Source organism: Salvelinus sp. IW2-2015, linkage group LG3, assembly GCF_002910315.2.
Source record: "Salvelinus sp. IW2-2015 linkage group LG3, ASM291031v2, whole genome shotgun sequence".
NCBI classification, from domain to species: domain Eukaryota; kingdom Metazoa; phylum Chordata; class Actinopteri; order Salmoniformes; family Salmonidae; genus Salvelinus; species Salvelinus sp. IW2-2015.
The window spans coordinates 9,320,944-9,341,893 of record NC_036840.1 but is presented as its reverse complement, the minus strand read 5'-3'; the positions used below and the strand labels follow the sequence as shown (position 1 = coordinate 9,341,893).

Here is a 20,950-nt window from a genome sequence, read left to right as displayed (position 1 = left end):
AATTGGTCATTTGCTACATGAGGCTTATTTGGTCTAATATACGTTTTATAATGGTTCGGTTGTTGTTACAAATGCACTGATATAAGTGGACACACGTGGCATTTCGGCAACTTTGAAAATAAAAAACACTTTATCACGGAGTTTCAAAACCCAGACGGGGAATGCGTGCGAAACAGATCAAGACCAGGCTGGAGTTTGAGAAGTCAATGACAGAAGTGAAAATGTTTCTTTAGTTGTTCATTTTCTAAAGAAATCTAAAGMCACAACCTAGATTCAAGCCAATGTCTTAAGTKATTGAACATGTTATTACGCCAACCTTGTGAAAGTGACAAACTGACACYTTTACATTTTCATCAAAAACTCTATATCGAAGGAGTGCCTTTGATTTGCACATGCCCAGTTCAGCGCCATACGATCAATTGACCAGATGACATATTACTGAGCATGAGTTTAGCTAGCCAACGTCACTATTGGAGAAGCAGTTTCTGCCGATCTTCATACTTGTAGGCCTACTGTCTTTGATTTTTGTCAAAGCCCCCTCTCGTTGGCTAGAATGGTCCCACCTGATCTCGCCTCCTCCCAGCTGTCTTCCATCTTTGAGGACATGTATTTCCATTGTTATGGCGGTCACTCGACTATCTTATCAATATAATAGAAAATCTTTGCTGTGGATCAGGCGCTGTCAGGTGCAAAGCTGCTAATGACACTACCGCAGCTCCGTTAAAAGTACAGAATGTGCCACGAACGAAGAACAAGCGCTGCTCTCTGATTCTCTCCGAGGAGAGAGAGATCAACCATGGCCAGCTGGCGGAGAGAGAGCCCGCGGAGCCGGGCAGGACTGGGAGGTAGCAGCCTGAGAGCAGCGAGGAAGCCCCGGCAGAAAGATCCATCCAGCGAGGTAGGGGACGCGGGCGAATCAATGACAGAGCTGCCACAATTGTTACGGCTTTATTTCTATGGAATGCACGGTGTCACTTTGGATATTCTCCTGTCGTCGGCACAGGGGATTTGGGTTAACAGCGACCCAAAACTGTTCGGTTTTTCCTCCCCGTACCTCTGCATCATGCACTCGCTGACCCATTTCTTGCTGGAAAAAATATATTCGCAAAAGAAGTGCTTTCAAGGACGCCCAGTAGTTTTTCACCTTGTTTTCTATCCCTCTGTGTACATCGGGCTGCAGATTCTGATTGGGAATATTAACACGCTGACCGAGCACGTTAGAATAGTCTCTGCCACRCATCTCGTAGTTCACTACCTACTGTCCCTGTACTTCACCCAAGTATTCCACAAGGGGCTTGCGCGGCTGCGCTACCYCTGCCCCGGGAAACGGACCATGTCTACCCCGGAAGAGCGCACCCTGGAGTCGCTGCCTACTAACGGTCTGCCTGATGTTGTGCGATTCCTCTTCTTTGGAATGCACGGCTTTCTGGACGAGATCATTTTTACCTCGATTTTCAACCTTGTGGAGAAATTGGACCGGACCATGAGCGGCCACACGTCACTGTGGTCCTTCCTGATGTACGGGAGCTGCAGCTTCGTGGTAGAGAAACTCTACCTTCATTTACGCTTCAGACGGGGTTGGAGCACCTGGAGGCGGCTCCCCATCTATATCTGCTTCATCTACACCTGGGAGTTCTGTTGGGGGCTGGCGCTTCGGCAGTACGGCGCATGCTCATGGGACTATTCCCACTATCCATTCAACTTCATGGGCCTGATCACGCTCCTCTACCTGCCCGGATGGGTCTGCATCAGTCTCTACCAGGATATTCTGTCCAACGTTCTGCTGCGCGTGGTGGTGTGTGCCAAAGACGAGGAGTGAGGGTACTCAGGGCAGGGCGCTGGCATCAACGTCTGCCCTGTGTCCAGGAAAAAAAACTGTATTATAGGCCTAGGCCACATTTGATTTAGGGACTATTGATACTAATACAAATAAAGAAGAGGACATTTAAGATGATCAATGGTGTACCCGCACTTTGTAAAATAATGTGTATTTCCCCAGTGGAAATGTGGTATTGATGTAGCTGTTTAGACAGGCTCTATCAGTGATTCTAACGAATAGCCTATCAATTTGTTACAGGTAGCCTAAACACAGGCATGRCTTGCCTGGCATGTGATGACACATAGACATGCCTTCTGCTGTGATGACAACTGCCATTTCTAACTTTGATGCAGATGAAACAATATTTTACATTTTACAKTTCACTTMCTTGCTCATGATTTTCGAGCTGTGAATAATTTCCTAAACTATATTGACAAAGTCAGCCATATGCATGGCGGCACCATTTGATTTGGTTGGTCTCTTCAATCCCAGAGCATGCTCTGAACTAATTTCTGCATGGCTGCATATGCACATTCGTGATCACTTAATTGCTTAAATCTTATTTTTTTTATTTTTTTTAAAGCATGACATTTGGAAATAAAATAGTTTCTAAAAAGTTAAAAATGTATGTAGCATGAGATGTAATCGAACAGAATAGAACGGGTTGTGGACCGAATTAATTTCACTGTGAATCTTTTTCTAAACCAAACGTTAACCTTACTGTGTTGGAGTGCCTTTCTGAGTAAACCTACAGACAGCTGGACTAAAGACAAACTGAACTACACTGTGGGCCAGGTTCCCCCTAGTCGTGGCTGACCTAAAAAGGAAGCTCAATGGGGAATTGAAAGAGCTTTTTAGTCTACAACTATAGGCTTAATCTGGGTTATGTAAACAGACAATGTGTGCCAGTCAGAGAGACCCTGAGGATCAGATTTAACCTTCTCCCTTCTTTACATAGGGACATCTCCCAAACTGAACTACACTGTGGGCTAGTTTACCCGTAGTCCTGGCTGAACTAAAAACAAAGCCTGTTTTATTTCTTTGTTTGCACTTGTACCACACGGTAAAGTCTCATGTTCTCTCTGAGGGACCAAACACATACAGTGTGTGTGAATACCTGGCACTGGGACTTCACTAGTAACCTGTTCCAACATTATACTCTTTGGAAAGTCTGTTTGGAAACGTATAGTTTTAGCTCTACTGATTTTATGATTCTCTAGCATGTTTTAATGCATTTTACTGCCTGCTGTCGTCAGTCCTGGGGATTCTGTGAAACTAAGGTTGGAGGTAACTGAAAGCTGGTAATACTGATGAGTAATACTAGTGCAGGGAAAAATATCTTCTAACATAATGTTATTGAAATATTTCAACTTTTACACATGTTGATTTTTGTCAGATGATTCTGAATATGTCATGCCGTGGGAGTTTCCCTTGCCTCAAACAAACACTCTTCTGGAGACTCACACTGGACTGATTGAAATAACAACATTATTTTCCTTGTGGTTTGTCATTTCAAAATGGTGGGCTTTTGTTGTGGACGATGCAAAAGAAGGATACACATGGGCCAACAGTTACTGCCTCAGTGATGATGAATAGGACCAGGAGTTTCTTTCCTGGTTACAGTGCCTTGCAAAACTATTCACCCCCTTGGCGTTTTTCCTACTTTGTTGCATTACAACCTGTAATTTAAATTCATTTTTATTTGGATTTCATGTAATGGACATACACAAAATAGTCAAAATTGGTGAAGTGAAATTACTTGTCTAAAAATGGAAAAGTGGTGRGTGCATATGTATTGACCACCTTTGCTATGAAGCCCCTAAATAAGCTTTGGTGCAACCAATTACCTACAGAAGTCACATAATTAGTTAAATAAAGTCCACCTGTGTGCAATCTGTCACATGATCTCAGTATATATACACCTGTTCTGAAAGGCCCCAGAGTCTGCAACACCACTAAGCAAAGGGCACCACCAAGCAAGTGGCACCATGAAGACCAAGGAGCTCTCCAAACAGGTCAGGGATTTTTTGGGGGAGATGCACATATCAGGGTTGAGTTTTAAATAAATATCTGAAACTTTGAACATCCCACGGAGCACCATTAAATCCATTGTTAAAAAAATGAAAAGAATATGGCACCACAACAAACCTGCCAAGAGAGGGCCGCCCACCAAAACTCACGGACCAGACAAGGAGGGCATTAATTAGAGAGGCAACAAGAGATCAAAGATAACCCTGAAGGAGATGCAAAGCTCCACAGCGGAGATTGGAGTATCTGTCCATAGGACCACTTTAAGCCACACACTTCACACAGCTGGGCTTTATGGAAGAGTGGCCAGAAAAAAAGCCATTGCTTAAAGAATAATATAAGCAAACACGTTTGGTGTTTGCCAAAAGGCATGTGGGAGACTCCCCAAACATATGGAAGAAGGTACTCTGGTCAGATAAGACTAAAATTGAGCTTTTTGGCCATCAAGGAAAACGCTATTTCTTGTGCAAGCCCAACATCTCTCATCACCCCGAGAAACCATCCCCACACTGAAGCATGGTGGTTGGCCGCATCATGCTGTGGGTGTGTTATTCATCGGCAGGGACTGGGAAACTGGTCAGAATTGAAGGAATGATGGATGGCGCTAAATACAGGGAAATTCTTGAGGGAAACCTGTTTCAGTCTTCCAGAGATCTGAGACTGGGACGGAGGTTCACCTTCCAGCAGGACAATGACCCTAAGCATACTGCTAAAGCAACACTCATGTTGTTTAAGGGGAAACACTTACATGTATTGGAATGGCCTAGTCAAAGCCCAGACCTCAATCCAATTGAGAATCTGTGGTATGACTTAAAGATTGCTGTACACCAGCGGAACCCATCCAACTTGAAGGAGCTGGAGCAGTTTTGCCTTGAAGAATGGGCAAAAATCCCATTGGCTAGATGTGCCAAGCTAATAGAGACATACCCCAAGAGACTTGCAGCTGTAATTGCTGCAAAAGGTGGCTCTACAAAGTATTGACTCTGGGGGGTGAATAGTCATGCACACTCAAGTTTTCAGTTTTTTTGTTTTATTTCTTGTCTGTTGCACACAAAAATATTTTGCATCTTCAAAGTGGTAGGCATGTTGTATAAATCAAATGATACAACCAGGTTGTAAGGCAACAAAATAGGAAAAAATGCCAAGGGGGGTGAATACTTTCACAAGCCACTGTTTGTGGTTGGGGAGAACCTCCTGTCCCTGGTAAAGTTTATATGATATGAACTCTATGATCATTTTTCTTTTAAAAATTGAGGTTTGGAAAGCATTGATCAACTGTATTCAATAATACAGAACAATCGTGTACTATATAGCTCACAATGAGTAAGTAAAATCATGTTTATTCTTGTCCATGGTGGAATTGAATTTAATCAATCACTGGATGGAAATAGTGTAGCCTGCATACTGTACACTACTTATAACTACATTAAATCTCAAAGAATTCCATGTTGAACCACCAAGGTTGTCCCAGTTCATGTTGTCTTGATTGACATCGTGCTCTCACTAAATTGCTTGTATTTACAGGTTGTCTGTGCTTCTCTCAGATCAGCTTCATAGGAAAGTTGAACAATGTCATAAAAAAAAACAGAAAATGCCTGACCTTTACAGGAAACCGCACCTCAAATATATAAAGTCAACACTGCTCTGTGATTGGATCAAGAGATGCTAAATGACTCTTATCTGTGCCTGGTGTCAGATTGATTCTGCATGAGAGGCAGAGATGCTGAGTCTGGTTTTTCCACCTCTGCACTGTTTGTGTGGTGTGTGGTGTGTGTGTGTGTTTAGGCTAGGTTACCCGTGGAAACTTGTCAAGGAGACCATTCAGCGAGGTTGGAGGGGGTTAGAGGGGTAAGAAGAGCTGGACTGTTACTGTAGGGACCTGTTATTTATGTTCCCATATATCTGATACCCAGGGACACAGCACCACCAGCCAATCTGATTGGCCATAAACATCGAGGGACAACACTGGCTTATCTAATTGGCCGGATGACTCCCATCATTCACTTCTCCTTCTGGACTCATTATCTCCCCGCAGACTTCCTCTATTTGTTAGAACAGTAGAACACTGATACTTACACAGCATTTAGTGTTGATGCTTACTGCTTCACTCCTGGCTCTCTGAGCTATCACTTCTCTGTTTCCAGTTATAACACCCACACACACTCAAACTCTTAATAGGTTTGTGGGCCTAACTTCAGAAGTCTGGCTAAAATTCAAGGTAATTCTCTACAGAGTAAAGCAGGCTAACGCTTAAATGCCAAATGTCTATAGTAWTCTACTTTAATGCTTAATAAGGCTTTGGGCTCTACCGTGGTCCCCCCCTTCCCCTCGAGTTTCAAGAAGGGGTGAAGACGGTCTCCAAAGCAAGACAGGAGTCATCCACACACACAAGGTTTATTATTATTCGGGCAGGGTAAGGAACAGCTCGTATTACATTTTTGGCCATTTACTTTCATTACAGTCATTCACAATGAGTGGAGTATAAACTATTAGTACCTCTTGTCAATGTCAATTAATAAAATATTTATAATAGCAGCTGTAATYGGTGCCTGTCTTCACAACATCAACACTGTGAGGGTCAGTAGTGCAATAGACTACCAATGACACCGTAAATACTCASAGAGACAGAGAGTCACGTTTTTTATTTACATACACTCAAGTGATATACAAATAACTACWGGAGACATGTTGTCACAGATAAACCATCTCTACTTGCAATCAACTCTTATTTGTATCCTGTCACAGCATGTCAGTGTCTTTAGGCTATTTCCTGCTGAACGGAACCAGTAGACGTATGGAGCTTCATCATTACTGCAGTGTGAACTTTATTAAGGCACAGAGAAAACAGTGACCTGAAACACCCAGGTTGTACAGTACTGCATGGCACACACTGTAGTGTGTCCTTATGTGAAATCAACAAACTTTTAGTCAACATATCACCCGAAACCATCATCTGCATGAGACGTTCAAGTACTTACCTCTGATTATTATTACAGTATTATTATGAAGGTCAAACCAGAGACTTGTGCCACCTTGTGTATGTCACACAGGACACAGTCCAGTTGATCCATCCATCAGTGTTTCAGTGTTTTCTTCAWGTTCTCTTTAATGGTCGATTGTTCCATATCAGCGATCACTTTATTCAGTGTCTTCGTTTTGTCAGACAGACCCTGATGCTTCAGTCTAAACACCAGTGCTTTAGACAGGTGTATGGGCAGCTTGGGGGAACATGTCCATCCTGCATAGCATTGACAGGTGAACCTCCTGGAGAAGAGAGTCAGATCAGCCAGACTGACTGGGAGTCCCCAGGACCATYTACGTGGTGCCCCTGGCCCAGAGGATACGGAAGTTCCCTGGGGACAGGTGGAGGTAGTGGTCCGACTCGTAGTGCTTCCGGACACAGCGCTCGTTCCCCTGGCACGGGAAGTTGCTGCACAGCTGGGCGGCGGCCGTCACGTTGTTGACGTAGGGGTTGAGCGTGGTGMTAAGGTACGAGGAAAGAGCTTCACAAGACGCCCGTGGAGAGGGAGAGAGCGAGAGAAAGTTGGAGGAAATGATTACGCTTCATGTTTACGTGTAGTGCTGAGGTACGCCTAGTGAGCCTCACAGGATGCCTGTGGGAAGGGAGGGTGGAGGGAGGGAGGGAACAATGCATCAAAGAAAGTTTGAGTGGATTCATATGTGCTGGAGTAGTATTCTATTTATGATAATATTCATGGTGAGAATACTTTTTTTCTGCTTTTGTATAGTTTTGTTTCTTAAAATAATATGCTGTGTCTCAAATGGCACCCTAAAAATGTCAGTGGTATTTTGCGTTCGATGTGAGTGGGGAGTATCACCTTGAGTGTGTATGTGTGTCAGAAGCCTTGTTTATACCTGGGTCTAGCATGCGGCCTTTGTTCTGATCTTGTCTACATTCTGATTTTGCCCACATTTTCAGAACTATGTGAGGCTTTGGTATTAACATGTATTAACATGTGACTCATATCCGTCCATTGTGTCCGCACTGTGAACAGATTTCCTGGTCCCTCCTGGTTTCCTGGTCCCTCCCTGTATGCATATTTATTTATTTWATTTTATTGATGCCATAAGTTAATGGTGCCACCTGTCAATGATATTAGAAGCCAGGATAAGGATGATTTAAATGGTTTCACTGTCCAGATCCATATACACTTGTAAGGAGGAGGTGAGGGCACTCYGAGTGTGGTGTCAGGAAAACAACCTCTCACTCCACATCAACAAAACAAAGGAGATGATCGTGGACTTCAGGAAACAGCAGAGGGAGCACCCCGCTATCCACATTGACGGAACAGCAGTGGAGAAGGTGGAAAGTTTTAAATTCCTCGGCGTACACATCACGGACAAACTGAAATGGTCCACCCACACAGACCGTGTGGTGAAGAAGGCGCAACAGCGCCTCTTCAACCTCAGGAGGCTGAAGAAATTTGGCTTGTCACCTAAAACCCTCACAAACTTTTACAGATGCACAATTGAGAGCATCTTGTCGGGCTGTATCACCACCTGGTACGGCAACTGAACCGCCCACAAACCGCAAGGCTCTCCAGAGGGTAGTGAGGTCTGCACAACGCATCACCGGGGGCAAATTACCTTCCCTCCAGGACACCTACAGTACCCGATGTCACAGGAAGGCCAAAAAGATKATCAAGGATAACAACCACCCGAGCGACTGCGTATTCACCCCACTACAATCCAGAAGGCGAGGTCAGTACAGGTGCATCAAAGCTGGGATCYAGAGACTGAAAAACAGCTTCTATCTTAAGGCCATCAGACTGTTAAACAGCCATCACTGACACAGAGAGGCTGCTGCCTACATACAGACTTGAAATCATTGGCCACTTTAATAAATGGATCACTAGTCACTTTAATAATGCCACTTTAATAATGTTTACATATCTTGCATTACTCCTCTCATATGTATGTACTGTATTCTATACCATCTATTGCATTTTGCCTATGCCGCTCGGTCATCGCTCATCCATATATTTATATGTACATATACTTATTCCATCCCTTTACTTAGATTTGCGTGTATTAGGTAGTTGTTGTGGAATTGTTAGATATTACTGCACTGTTGGAACTAGAAGCCCAAGCATTTTGCTACACTCGCATTAACATCTGCTAACCATGTGTATGTGACCAATACAATTTCATTTCATTTGATTTGAGGTGGTGAGGAAGATCTGATCACAATCAGATCTCAATGCATCTTTTGATTGTCTACATACAGTACACCTGTCTGAAACTGTGGGCAACATCAGGATGTGGACAAGATCAGGACAAAGGATCCATGTTAGAACCAGGTATAAACAGGGCTAGAGTATCACCTAACCTTGTCATCGTAGTTGGCACTGGCCCCCCACAGCATGGCTCCTGAGGCCCCCACAGCAGCACTCTCCCCGATGGTGCTGACAAGGTCCCCCTGGAGAACATCACGCAGTTAACGCAGAGAAGGGTTATTATTACAGTGGTAGGGGGTATGACAAAGGTAACTGCACCTCAGGACAACATTTCTCTAACCTCAGATCCCCACCATCACACTGCTTCATGTATCTGGGGGGTAGGGGCCATTCTAGAGACTCATTTAGGATTGGTCAAAAGCCTTTGTAAGAAGCATATTTTTCACCTGGCTGAGGAAGCGTCTGTTCTGGTCTATGAAGACGGGTCGTGTGTACACGTAGACGGGTGCGGTGGGGAGCCGGGCGGGTAAGGCAGACACCCTCAGCGCCTCCTGGACTCAGTTCCTCACCATCAGGGTGGCGCTATGCCTGTCCCCTAGAGACGCCTAAAAGAAGCACAACAACCCCATGGGAGTTAGTCTCTCTCGCCTTACCTACAAACTAGGAAGCACTAGACTTTTAGTATAGCCTGCCATGCTACACAGGAGATGGCGAAACCAAAACACATCTAGCTACCAGACTAGGGGTAGATGTTAGTTTATGAATTAGTCATATCCTGCCCCGCCCCCCCAAAAAAACATTCTTACCTGCAGGTATATAGAGGGGTAGAGTGCGGAACTAGCCTCCCACAGCCAGAGTAGCTCATCGTTCTGCCCCCTCACCTCCCTGGAACATCTCCCTGTGTATCCCGGCTCCATCCATCCATGGTTATAACAGTTGGGGAACAGGTAGAATCCCCACTGGTAGTTGGGCCTGAGCCGGCTACCCAAGGACAGAGTCTCTGCCATGTAGCTGCGGGCTGCTGCCTGGAACTGCTTCTTGGCTGTAGCCGTGGCCCGCCGGGCTGTGAGTGAGCGGTCCCTCTGGCGGGCATGGGTCACTGATAGGGTCCTGTAGATCCACTTGGAGCCCCAGTTCCTGGCCCACAGGGGGCGCCAGTCCTCCCAGTCGATCACAGCCAGGCCACGGGCCATCCTGSAGGGAGGTGGAGCAGTAAAGTTATACACTTATTATGCACTGATCTAAGGTCAGTTTTGTGTCCCCAACTCTCCCATAATGGTTAAGGTTAGTGTTTGAACATGGTGTGCTAAACATCGATCTGTGCCTAAGGGCAACCTCTACATGGTTAATAATTAAGGTTAGGATTTTGGAGCTGATTCTAGATCAGTACTTGGAGGGGATGTAGTAGTTGATGTCAGCACGGGCCTTNCCCAAGGACAGAGTCTCTGCCATGTAGCTGCGGGTTGCTGCCTGGAACTGCTTCTTGGCTGTAGCCATTGCCCGCCGGGCTGTGAGGGAGTGGTCCCTCTGGCGGGCATGGGTCACTGAAAGGGTCATGTAGATCCACTTGGAGCCCCAGTTCCTGGCCCACAGGGGGCACCAGCCCTCCCAGTTGATCACAGCCAGGCCACCGGCCGTCCTGGAGGGAGGTGGAGCAGTAAAGTTATACCCTTATTATGCACTGATCTAAAGTCAGTTTTGTGTCCCCAACTCTCCATTAATGGTTAAGGTTAATGTTTGAACATAGTCACAGATCAATGTTTAGTTCACTAAGGGCAACCTCTACATGGACAGGATGTACTGCAGTAGAGTAACAGTTGTAGTTGCGATCTGAGTGTTAATCATTAAGGTTAGGATTTTGGTGCTGATTCTAGATCAGTACTTGGAGGGGATGTAGTAGTCGATGTCAGCGCGAACTTTGGCCAGGCTGGCTCTAAAGTTTCCTCTCTGGGGGATGCCTCTGTAGAACTGCTGCCTGGATAGCAGGTCCACATGGGGGTAGAGGCCCAGTCGGTCCGTATAGAACAGAGACAGGAACTGACCTGGCACTTAAAAGCAGGGAGGAAGGAAACACAGTAACGTTTTTGTACTTCTCGCAATAAATCCCTGTTAGGACATTGAAGTATATGTTTTAGGGTCATTTTTAGGGTCATTCATTTTCTAACATGTTACCATTTATCCAAGAGGAATATGTGTATTGTTTCTTACCTTGGCAGGTGTGGCCACACCTCTGTAGGGGGAGGTGTCCAGGGAGATATTGTACCTGTTACAGACCAGGTCTGGGATGTTCCAGGTCACTATGAAGGGCTCACGGTCAAACAGAGGGGGAGCAGTGTGGTGGAGAGGATGGGGAGAGGTTTTGGGCAGACGAGGAGTGGAGGTTTTGGGTAAGGGACGGGTGGTAGAGGGAAGAGGAGCGATTGTTGTTTTGGGAAGATAAGGGACAGTAGTTCTGGAGAGAGGAGGGCTGGAGGACTGAGAGAAAGGAGGGGTGGTCGTTTTGGCACATGGATGGGAAGTTTTGGGTAAGGGACTGGTGGTATGGGGGAGAGGAGAAGGAAGAGAAGAGGAGGTTTTGGGTAAGGGAGGGTTGGTAGTTTTGGGGAGACGAGGGGGGGGGGGGTTTGGAAGGGGATTGGTTGTGTCGAGGAGAAGAGAAGGGGATGTTTTGGGGAGACGATGGCGGTATGTTTTGGGTAGGGGAGGCGAGATATTGGGGACAGGAGGAGGGGAGGTTTTGGGGAAAGGAGGGGCAGTTGTGGAGAGGGGAAGGTTGGTGGTGGAGATGGTGTAAGAGAGAGGAGCAGGCGAGGACTGAGAGACAGGAGGGACGATGGTTTTGGGGAGACACGGGCGGGAAGTTTGGGTGAGGGGACTGGTCATATAGAGGAGGAGGAAGGGACGTTTTGGGGAGACAAGGGCAGGAAGGTCTTTGGAGYTGGCGGGTAGCATGGGGGAGTCGAGGGCGCAAAGTTTTGGGTTTGGCACGGGTGGCATAAGGTACAGTAGCATGGGAGGTTTTGGGAAGAGGAGGAACAGTGGTTTTGGAGAGGAGTGGGATGGTGATGTAGTGGAGAGGAGTGGCGAGTACTGAGAGAGAGGAAGGGTTAAACAAAGGTTAAAATAAACAAATAATTAAAAAAAACATTCATATGTAATATCAGGAGCACCATCTTGTGGTTGGATTTGAAAATGTACTGGAATGTCACTTGTGCAAATTCTCTCAGACTTTGTCTCCTCGAAAGACAATGTCAACAATATACTACATGTGCAACAATCATTCCATGGAAGTCCTAGTGTCTGTGGGTTTTTGATTTTTCCTGTCAATTAAGACCTGGACAACCAGGTGAGGGGAGTTCTTTACTAATTACTGACCTTAATTCATCAATCAAGCACAAGGGAGGAGTGAAAACCTGCAGACACTCGGCCCTCCGTGGAATGAGTTTGGCACATGTGCTCTTTAACATCATACAATGTAATTGTATTTCTGACCTCCCCTCCCCCATCAGCACCCTGTGCCTGTGGCCCCATCACCATCACCACCATCCACCCCCCAGCACCATGACTGTACTTCCATATTAAGCCAGTATTACCAGGTCAGAGGTCACATGTCACAGAGTTCATCTTGTGAAAAGAGAGAACATGAGGTGTGCTGCCAGTGCTATGTCCTCAATGMATTCATAGGAATTTAGTCTACCACAATTCATAAAATACAGCCCTTCTTCATTTTAAAATGAGTGTGTTGTTGTTTTACTATCATTTCATATTGTACTAACTAAATTAAATACTTACACTACATTCAAGACTCTGCATTCAAGCCCTGGCTATTTTGTCTGATGATTTATGGTTTATTATGGTTTCTCAGCTCTATGTGAACTCTCCAGCCTGTATGTCTGCCTTATATTTGACCTCACAAAATGTACTGTAAGCTGCAGAGAGACCTTACAATTCCTCCCACCCTTTCCCAGCTTGCCCTTTCCATGCCTGAAAGAAGTGTGTATTCATCAGTGTCTGAATCGCATTGTTGTGTTGGAGGAGGAAAAACATGTCTGTTCCACAAACACGTTTGACACCCCTGACTACAGCGGTGTTTCTCSTAGTGAGTCTCTAAGCAACATTCAGTGTAGGATCTATTACGTAATAGTCCTCTCTCCTGTCACTGAGGTGTGAGATGGTCTGCATAGACAACTAGTCTAGCCAGAGCGGAGCACTGCACAGAGAACCCGTGTTCCCATCGAGCTGCATACTGGAGATGACCAAAACAATGTGCTCTGAACCAGATAATAGAATATTACAATTGTTATAAGCTCTTCCTCAGACTGTCAGGTTCAGGAAGTCTCAGTGATTTAGAGTCCTACACAGCTACACTGCTTTGATAACCAGCCCGGTTTCATTTCCTGGAACCCCTGTGCGGTTGACTGTGACACCTCTATGTTACGGTGGCTTTGATTCAGCGCAGTGTAAAGGCAATCAAATCAGAATGAGAAAGGCATTGGGAAATACTGCCATAAATACAAGGTATAATCTGTTTGTGATACTCCGTCCAGTCCCAATCTCACTCCCAACCCCATATGCAGCCCCAGCTCATCCCCTTCAAGATCCCCTTACCAATCTCTTTATCGATCAKAATCCCCATCCCCTGCCGAACCCCCATARCCCAGCCTAACCTAGCCCTAGCCCCATATGCTGCCCAAGCCCATCCTTTTACTGATCTGTACTTACTCCGGCCAAGCCCCTGCCCCCGGTTCCAGTCTGCTTGCTACATTACAGAGGTTAAAACAGTACACGCTCCACAACCTCACACCCAGGTGTCTCATCCTCTCTTGCTCCAAGACCAACTTGGCTGGTGCAGACCATAACAAGTTATTCTCGATAGACAAACATGCAGTGGTGGGTGCATCCTTATACACAGCRCGGCGCAGCTTTCTCCTCTCTCCGYTTGGTCTGTGTAGGAAATAGGTCTAGTCTCCTCTGTTTAGGAGACCAGAAGGTTGTTTTTACAGTACCTTCTTTGTCTGGTCCGATGAAGTGCGAAAGCCATTTCTCCAAAATCAAACGCGTCTTCGTTGGATCCAGAGTGTCGTCAGATCAAGGAGCTGTGGTGAAGACCTGATGTGAAGGGATGTCCAGGTATCGTGTCGTCTGTCTTTTACCTTGTCGRTGTGTCCATCTGTGGGTTATTCTTGGCAGGCTAGGGATAGGAGATAGTGATTATCCAACTGGCASTTCCATGGCAGTTCTTCCATACAGCGCCAGCCATCTTTGTGGGCATCTTTGAGGCTGGCACTCGGTAGCTATAGCCGGCATTCTGACATGGCAACAACCTTTAGACAAGGAGGTTCATTTAACTAGGTAAGTCAGTTAAGAACAAATTCTTATTTACAATGACAGCATAGGAACAGTGGGTTAACTGCCTTGTCAGTTAAGGGATTCGATCTAGCAACCTTTCGGTTACTGGCCCAACGCTCTAACCACTAGGCTACCTGCCGCCTAGTGGCTAAATTGTCCAATATCGTTGTCCCAATACAATTTCCATCCTAATCCTTCCGCCGTAATGGAGAGAGGTGAAATGTTAGTCTTGATTCAAACAAATRCAATGTCCAGAGTTTGATTCAAGTTGAAAAATAAGAATCCATTTATTTGTCGTTTTTCTTGTTACAAAAATGTTATGAAAAATCGAACAAAACGAATTTGTTAAATTCAAACCAAAGAAACAAACAACATGCATGGTTTGGTATGGTCAAAAGACTGTGRGCTGCCATTCCAGTCACTCCGAAGACGTGGATGTCGATTAACGCAGCCCTCCGCACCTCTCTGATTCAGAGGAGTTGGSCTAAATGTGGAAAACACATTTCAGTTGAATGCATTCAGTTCTACAACTTTCCTTTTCCCAATAGGCCTTGGAGCCTGTGGACATTTTAACTGTGTTCCCCTTCAGTAGAGGGGGGGAGGGGGGGGTTACACACACTTGAAGATTAGTGGCAATCACACATAAAAATATACAATATAAGCCAAGGATGAGAAATTGGCAGCTCGCCCCTTTTGTAGGCCCTCAGATCAATTTCCTAAACGTACTGTTTGGAGTTAGAATAGTAGAATACACAAGGTGCCATTTTGAAATGTGTTTGTGCATCAGCAGTTTCTCTCTTGTTATGTCAGTWACTGACAGTAACTCAATTAGTCCATGTCAGCTAACATTTTTTAGATTGGTAGTCTAGCCAGCTATATAKACTTGTAGTAATCATGGTCTAATTACAGACTGGGGGACTCCATTGATTTTGTTAGTCACTCTCACCCAGATATCATATTAAAAACTGCAAACATTTCTCTCCACCCAATGGCAGAATGTGTAGAATTGCAGGAAAATTGTTATAAAATTGTCAAATGGAACAAAATAAGTCTTATGCCCCCAAAAAGGCTAGTGCTGGCTCTGACTGCATGTAGATCTGTGAGCCACTGCAGCCCCTCAGGATGAGTTCAGATTTTTCTTGTGGCCCCCACCTCCATCAGAGTTGCCCAAGCTCTGACAAGGGTGGAATCTGTATCTTATTTTTTTCTTTCCAGTGCAATGTGCAATGATATTTTCATAGGTTCATCTTTCAGCCTTTTCCTGTAGATGTTCCTTTTTTTATACCTGTTAGTATTACTTTTTGGGGGGAGTTTTATGACCCCTTTTTCCAATTGGTAGTTAGTCTTCTCCTATCGCTGCAACTCCCGTACGGACTCAGGAGGGGCAAAGGTCGAGAGCCATGCGTCTTCCGAAACACGACCCTGCCGCACCAATGTATCCGGAYGAAAAACCATACAACTGGCAAGCGTGTCAGCGTGCATGTGCCTGGGCCGCCACAGGAGTTGTTAGAGCGAGATGGGACAAGGACATCCCGGGCCTGCCAAACCCTCCCTTAACCCAGATGACGCTGGGCCAATTGTGCGTCGCCTCATGGAATCGAACCCGGATCTGTAGTGACGCCTCAAGCTCTGCAGTGCCTTAGACCACTACGCCACTCTGGAGGCCTTTTAGTATTACCTTGTGCTGTTGAATGAGTGGAAAAMGGAAAAAATAAGGGATATATTGCATGATCTTTACTTCTGTCTAGTATATACTGCCCTCTTGTGGTACAGTTATATTTCCTCTCTCTGATCGCTCTGTCTCTCTCTCATCTCTTTCTAACTCCCCCTCCCTCTGATCTCCCCCCCCTCCCCCACCGCCTCTTTATTCATTAAGTTACATAATGTATTATTTATGTTCTGTGGGCATTTGAGGAACTGACCGGGTTACTGCATTACTTCCCCCTCACTTCCCATCTCTCTTTGTGTGAGGAGAGCACTGGTATGGCAAGGGGAGTGTGTGTTTCAAGTTTTTTTTACTAGTCCTATCTATGGGATACACATGGTATACACCGTCCAACAAAATGCTTACTTGCAGGTTCCTTATCGACAATGCAACGACAATAACAAATAATAAAAGAAAGGAATACGAACTAAGTAAATGACGCAGTAGAATATAATAAACATTTTACCATACATATAATACAGGAAGACACAATTTATAGTCCAATATGTACATGTGTTTTGGGGATGGGGACATTGTGGGGCAAGTGTTTAAATTGTACAGTATTTAGCAATAATAATAAAAGAGTCCGGTAGCAGCAGTTATTGTGTGTGTGTGTGGATGAGTGTACAGTATGTCTGTGTGGGTGTGTGCTTGAGTGAATGCATGTGTGGGGTCCTTGATGATGCTGCGGGCCTTCCTCAGGCACAGTTTCGAGTAGATGTCCTGGATGGGTGGGAGCACGGTCCCAGTGATGTGCTGGGCCATCTTCACCCCACGCTGGAGGGTCGTGCGGTCATTGATGGATTAATTCCCATACCTGGCTGTCATACAACCGGTCAGGACCCTCTCGATGGTGCAGTGGTAGTATTTGGAGAGGACCAGGGGTGGGATGCCGAATTTCGTCAGCCACCGTGGGAAGTAGAGACACTGTTGCACCGTCTTGACAAGAGGGGTGGTGTTGTTGATTCATGTCAAGTCCTCGGTGATGTGGACGGCAAGGAACATAAAGCTGCTGACTCTTTCTCCTGCAGTCCTGTTGGTGTGGATCAGGGCATGTTCCCTCTGCTTCCTGAAGTCAACAATTAACTCCTTTTYTTCTGCTGACMTTGAGGGAGAGYTTGCTATCCTGGAACCTCAATGCCAGTTCACTTATCTCCTGCTTATCGGCTAGCTCATCATTGTTGGTTATCAGACCTACAACCGTGGTGTCGTCAGCAAACTTGATGATGGAGTTGGTGACGTGCAAAGCCACGCAGTCGTGGTCAAAGAGGGAGTACAGCAGAGGGTTGAGGACACACAGGCCGCGGCTTTTGTGGAGCGATGGGTAACGATGCTTCGTGGGTGACCGTTGTTGATGTGTGCAGAGGGTCCCTGGTTCACGCCCGGGGCGAGGGGATGGACTAAAGTTATACTGTTACATTGATGCTGTTGACCCGGATCACTGGTTGCTGCGGAAAAGGAGGAGGTTGAAAGGGGGGTGAATGTAACCGATGTGAAATGGTTAGCTAGTCAGCGGTGGTGCGCGCTAATAGCTTTTCAATCGGTGACGTCACTCGCTCTGAGACCTTGAAGTAGTTGTTCCCCTTGCTCTGCAAGGGCCGTGGCTTTTGTGGAGCGATGGGTAACGATGCTTCGAGGGTGGCTGTTGTCGATGTGTGCAGAGGGTCCCTGGTTCGAGCCCAGGTAGGGGCGAGGAGAGGGACGGAAGCTATACTGTTACATATAGACAGGTGTGTGCCTTTCCAAATCATGTCCAATCAATTGAATTTACCACAGGTGGACTCCAATCAAGCTGTAGAAACATCTCAAGGATGATCAATGGAAACAGGATGCACCTGAGCTTAATTTCGAGTCATAGCAAAGGGTCTGAATACTAATGTAAATAAGGTATCAGTTTTTTTAATATATATTTGCAAACATTTCTAAAATGCTGTTTTCGCTTTGTCATTATGGGGTATTGTGTGTAGATTGATGAGGAAAATTGTTTATTTAATACATTTTAGAATAAGGCTGTAATGTAACAAAATGTGGAAAAAGTGAAGAGGTCTGAATACTTTCCGAATGTACTGAATAATGGTGTGTACAGACCTGTCTCTTATACACATCTAGATGTGTATAAGAGACAGGTATCTTGGTGGTTCTAAACTTCTTCCATTTAAGAATGATGGAGGCAGCTGTGTTCTTGGGGACCTTCAATGCTGCAGACATTTTTTGGTACCCTTCCCCAGACCTGTGCCTCGAAGCTCTAAGGACAATTCCTTCGACCTCATGGCTTGCTTTTTGCTCTGACATGCACTGTCAACTGTGGGACCTTATATATGTAACCGGTGTGAAATGGCTAGCTAGTTAGCGGGGTGCGTGCTAATAGCGTTTCAATTGGTGACGTCACTTGCTCTGAGACCTTGAAGTAGGTTGTTCCCCTTGCTCTGCAAGGGCCGTGGCTTTTGTGGAGCGATGGGTAACGATGCTTCGAGGGTGGCTGTTGTCGATGTGTGCAGAGGGTCCCTGGTTCGAGCCCAGGTAGGGGCGAGGAGAGGGACGGAAGCTATACTGTTACATATAGACAGGTGTGTGCCTTTCCAAATCATGTCCAATCAATTGAATTTACCACAGGTGGACTCCAATCAAGCTGTAGAAACATCTCAAGGATGATCAATGGAAACAGMATGCACCTGAGCTTAATTTCGAGTCATAGCAAAGGGTCTGAATACTAATGTAAATAAGGTATCAGTTTTTTTWATATATATTTGCAAACATTTCTAAAATGCTGTTTTCGCTTTGTCATTATGGGGTATTGTGTGTAGATTGATGAGGAAAATTGTTTATTTAATACATTTTAGAATAAGGCTGTAATGTAACAAAATGTGGAAAAAGTGAAGAGGTCTGAATACTTTCCGAATGTACTGAATAATGGTGTGTACAGACAGTATAGACAGTATATGAATAGAAAAGTTKTTTACTGCAGTAGTTATATAGGATGAGCCATGACTTGAATGCAGTATATACATATAAAATGGGTAAAACGGTATTTAAACATTATTAAAGTGATCAGTGTTCAATGACTATGTAGATAGGGAAAAGCAGTCTCGGTTTAGGGTAGAGTACCGGGTGGAGACCGGCTAGTGGTGACTGTTTAACAGTCTGATGGCCTGGAGATTGAGAGATTGATAAACAGCTTCTGTCTCAGCTTTGATCCAGCTGTAATGTCTGCTRCTTCTAGATCATAATACTGTGTGTCAAACTCATTCCATGGAGGGTCGAGTGTCTGCGGGTTTTCGTTCCTCCCTTGTACTTGATTGATGAATTAAGGTCACCAGTTAGTAAAGAACTCCCCTCACCTGGTTGTCTAGTTCTTAACTGAAAGTAAAAACCAACAACCCGCAGACACTATGCCCTCCATGGAATGACTTTGAAACCCCTGTTCTATATCGATGGTGGCGGGGTGAACAGGCCGTGCCTCGGGTGGTTGGAGTTCTTGATTATATTCTTAGCCTTCCTGTGACACCAGGTGCTGTTAGATGTCTTGGAGGGCAGGCAGTGCCCCAATTTCAGGTTGTCAGTGATGTGCACACAGAGGAACTTAAAGCTTTTGACCCTCTCCACTGCAGCCCCATCGATATGGTTTGGGGGTGTGTTCTCTCTGCTGTCTCCTACAGTCCACGATCAGCTCCATTGTTTTGTTGACGTTAAAGGAGAGGTTCATTTCCTAATACCACTCCGCCAGGGCTTGTRATTGTTGGTAATCAGGCTGTTGTGTCGTCAGCAAACTTGATGATTGAGTTGTAGACGCGCTTGGTCATGCAGTCATGGGTGAACAGGGAATACAGGAGGGAGCTGAGCACGCACCTCTGTGGGGATCAGCGTGGCTGAGGTTTTGWTGCCTACCTTCACTAGTTGGGGTCGGCCCGTCAGGAAGTCCAGGACCCAGTTGCAAAGGGAGGGGTTCAGACCCAGGGCCCTGAGCTTAGTGATTACCTTTAGGGCACTATGGTGTTGAAYGCTGAGCTGTAGTCGATGAACAGCATTATTACATAGGTATTTCTCTTGTCCAGGTGGGATATGGCAGTGTGCAGTGCAATGGCGATTGCATCATCCGTGGATCTGTTGGGGTGGTGTGCGAATTGTAGTGGGTCCAGGTTGTGGGGTAAGATGGAGGTGATATGGTCCTTAACTACKCTCTCAAAGCACTTCATGATGACAGATGTGAGTGTTACGGYGCGATTTAGTTCAGTTACCTTCGCTTTCTTGGGTACTGGAGCAATTGTGGACATCTTGAAGCAAGTGGGGACAACAGACTGGGAGACAGACTGACAGATTTTATTTCCMTAAACTCTCCAGCCAGCTGGTTTGCACATGCTCTGAGGACACGGCTTGGGATGCCGTCTGGGCCAGCARCCTTGTGAGGGTTAACATCAATGACTTACTTACGTCGGACACGGAGAACGAGAACACACAGTCCTCGTGAGCGGAAGGGGCCCGCGTTGGTGGCTCGATGTTGTTTTCCTCGAAGCAGGCGAAGAAGGTGTTTAGCTTATCCTGTAACGAGGAAATGGTGTCCGCGACGTAGCTGGCTATCCCTTTATAATCCGGGATTGTCTGGAGTCCCTTCCACGTATGTCTCATGTCTGAGCCATTGAATTGCGACTCCAATTTGTCCCTGTACTGTAATTTTTCGTCTTTGATTACCGTACAGAGGTAATAGCTGGTCTGTTTGTACACGTCCATGTTCCCAGTCACCTTTCCATTGTTAAATGCGATGGTTCGCACTTTCAGTTTAGCACAAACGCTGCCATCTATCTACGGTTTTTGGTTTYGATAAATTGTAATCATCACAGTGGGAARGACAGCGTC

The 20,950-nt window shown here is 45.6% G+C and overlaps 1 protein-coding gene and 1 pseudogene across 1 annotated transcript; one reads left to right on the top strand and one right to left on the bottom strand.

Annotated features, from left to right (window-relative positions):
• Positions 1–593: 593 nt before the first annotated feature.
• Positions 594–5,303, top strand: LOC111950304 (transmembrane protein 229A). Its single transcript, XM_070434417.1, has one exon. It carries the CDS (start codon positions 797–799, stop codon positions 1,817–1,819), a length of 1,023 nt encoding a protein of 340 aa, XP_070290518.1. The 5' UTR covers positions 594–796; the 3' UTR covers positions 1,820–5,303.
• A 1,618-nt stretch (positions 5,304–6,921) lies between these two features.
• On the bottom strand, positions 6,922–20,824 carry LOC111956048 (hyaluronidase PH-20-like; annotated as a pseudogene).
• Between the last annotated feature and the right edge of the window lie 126 nt (positions 20,825–20,950).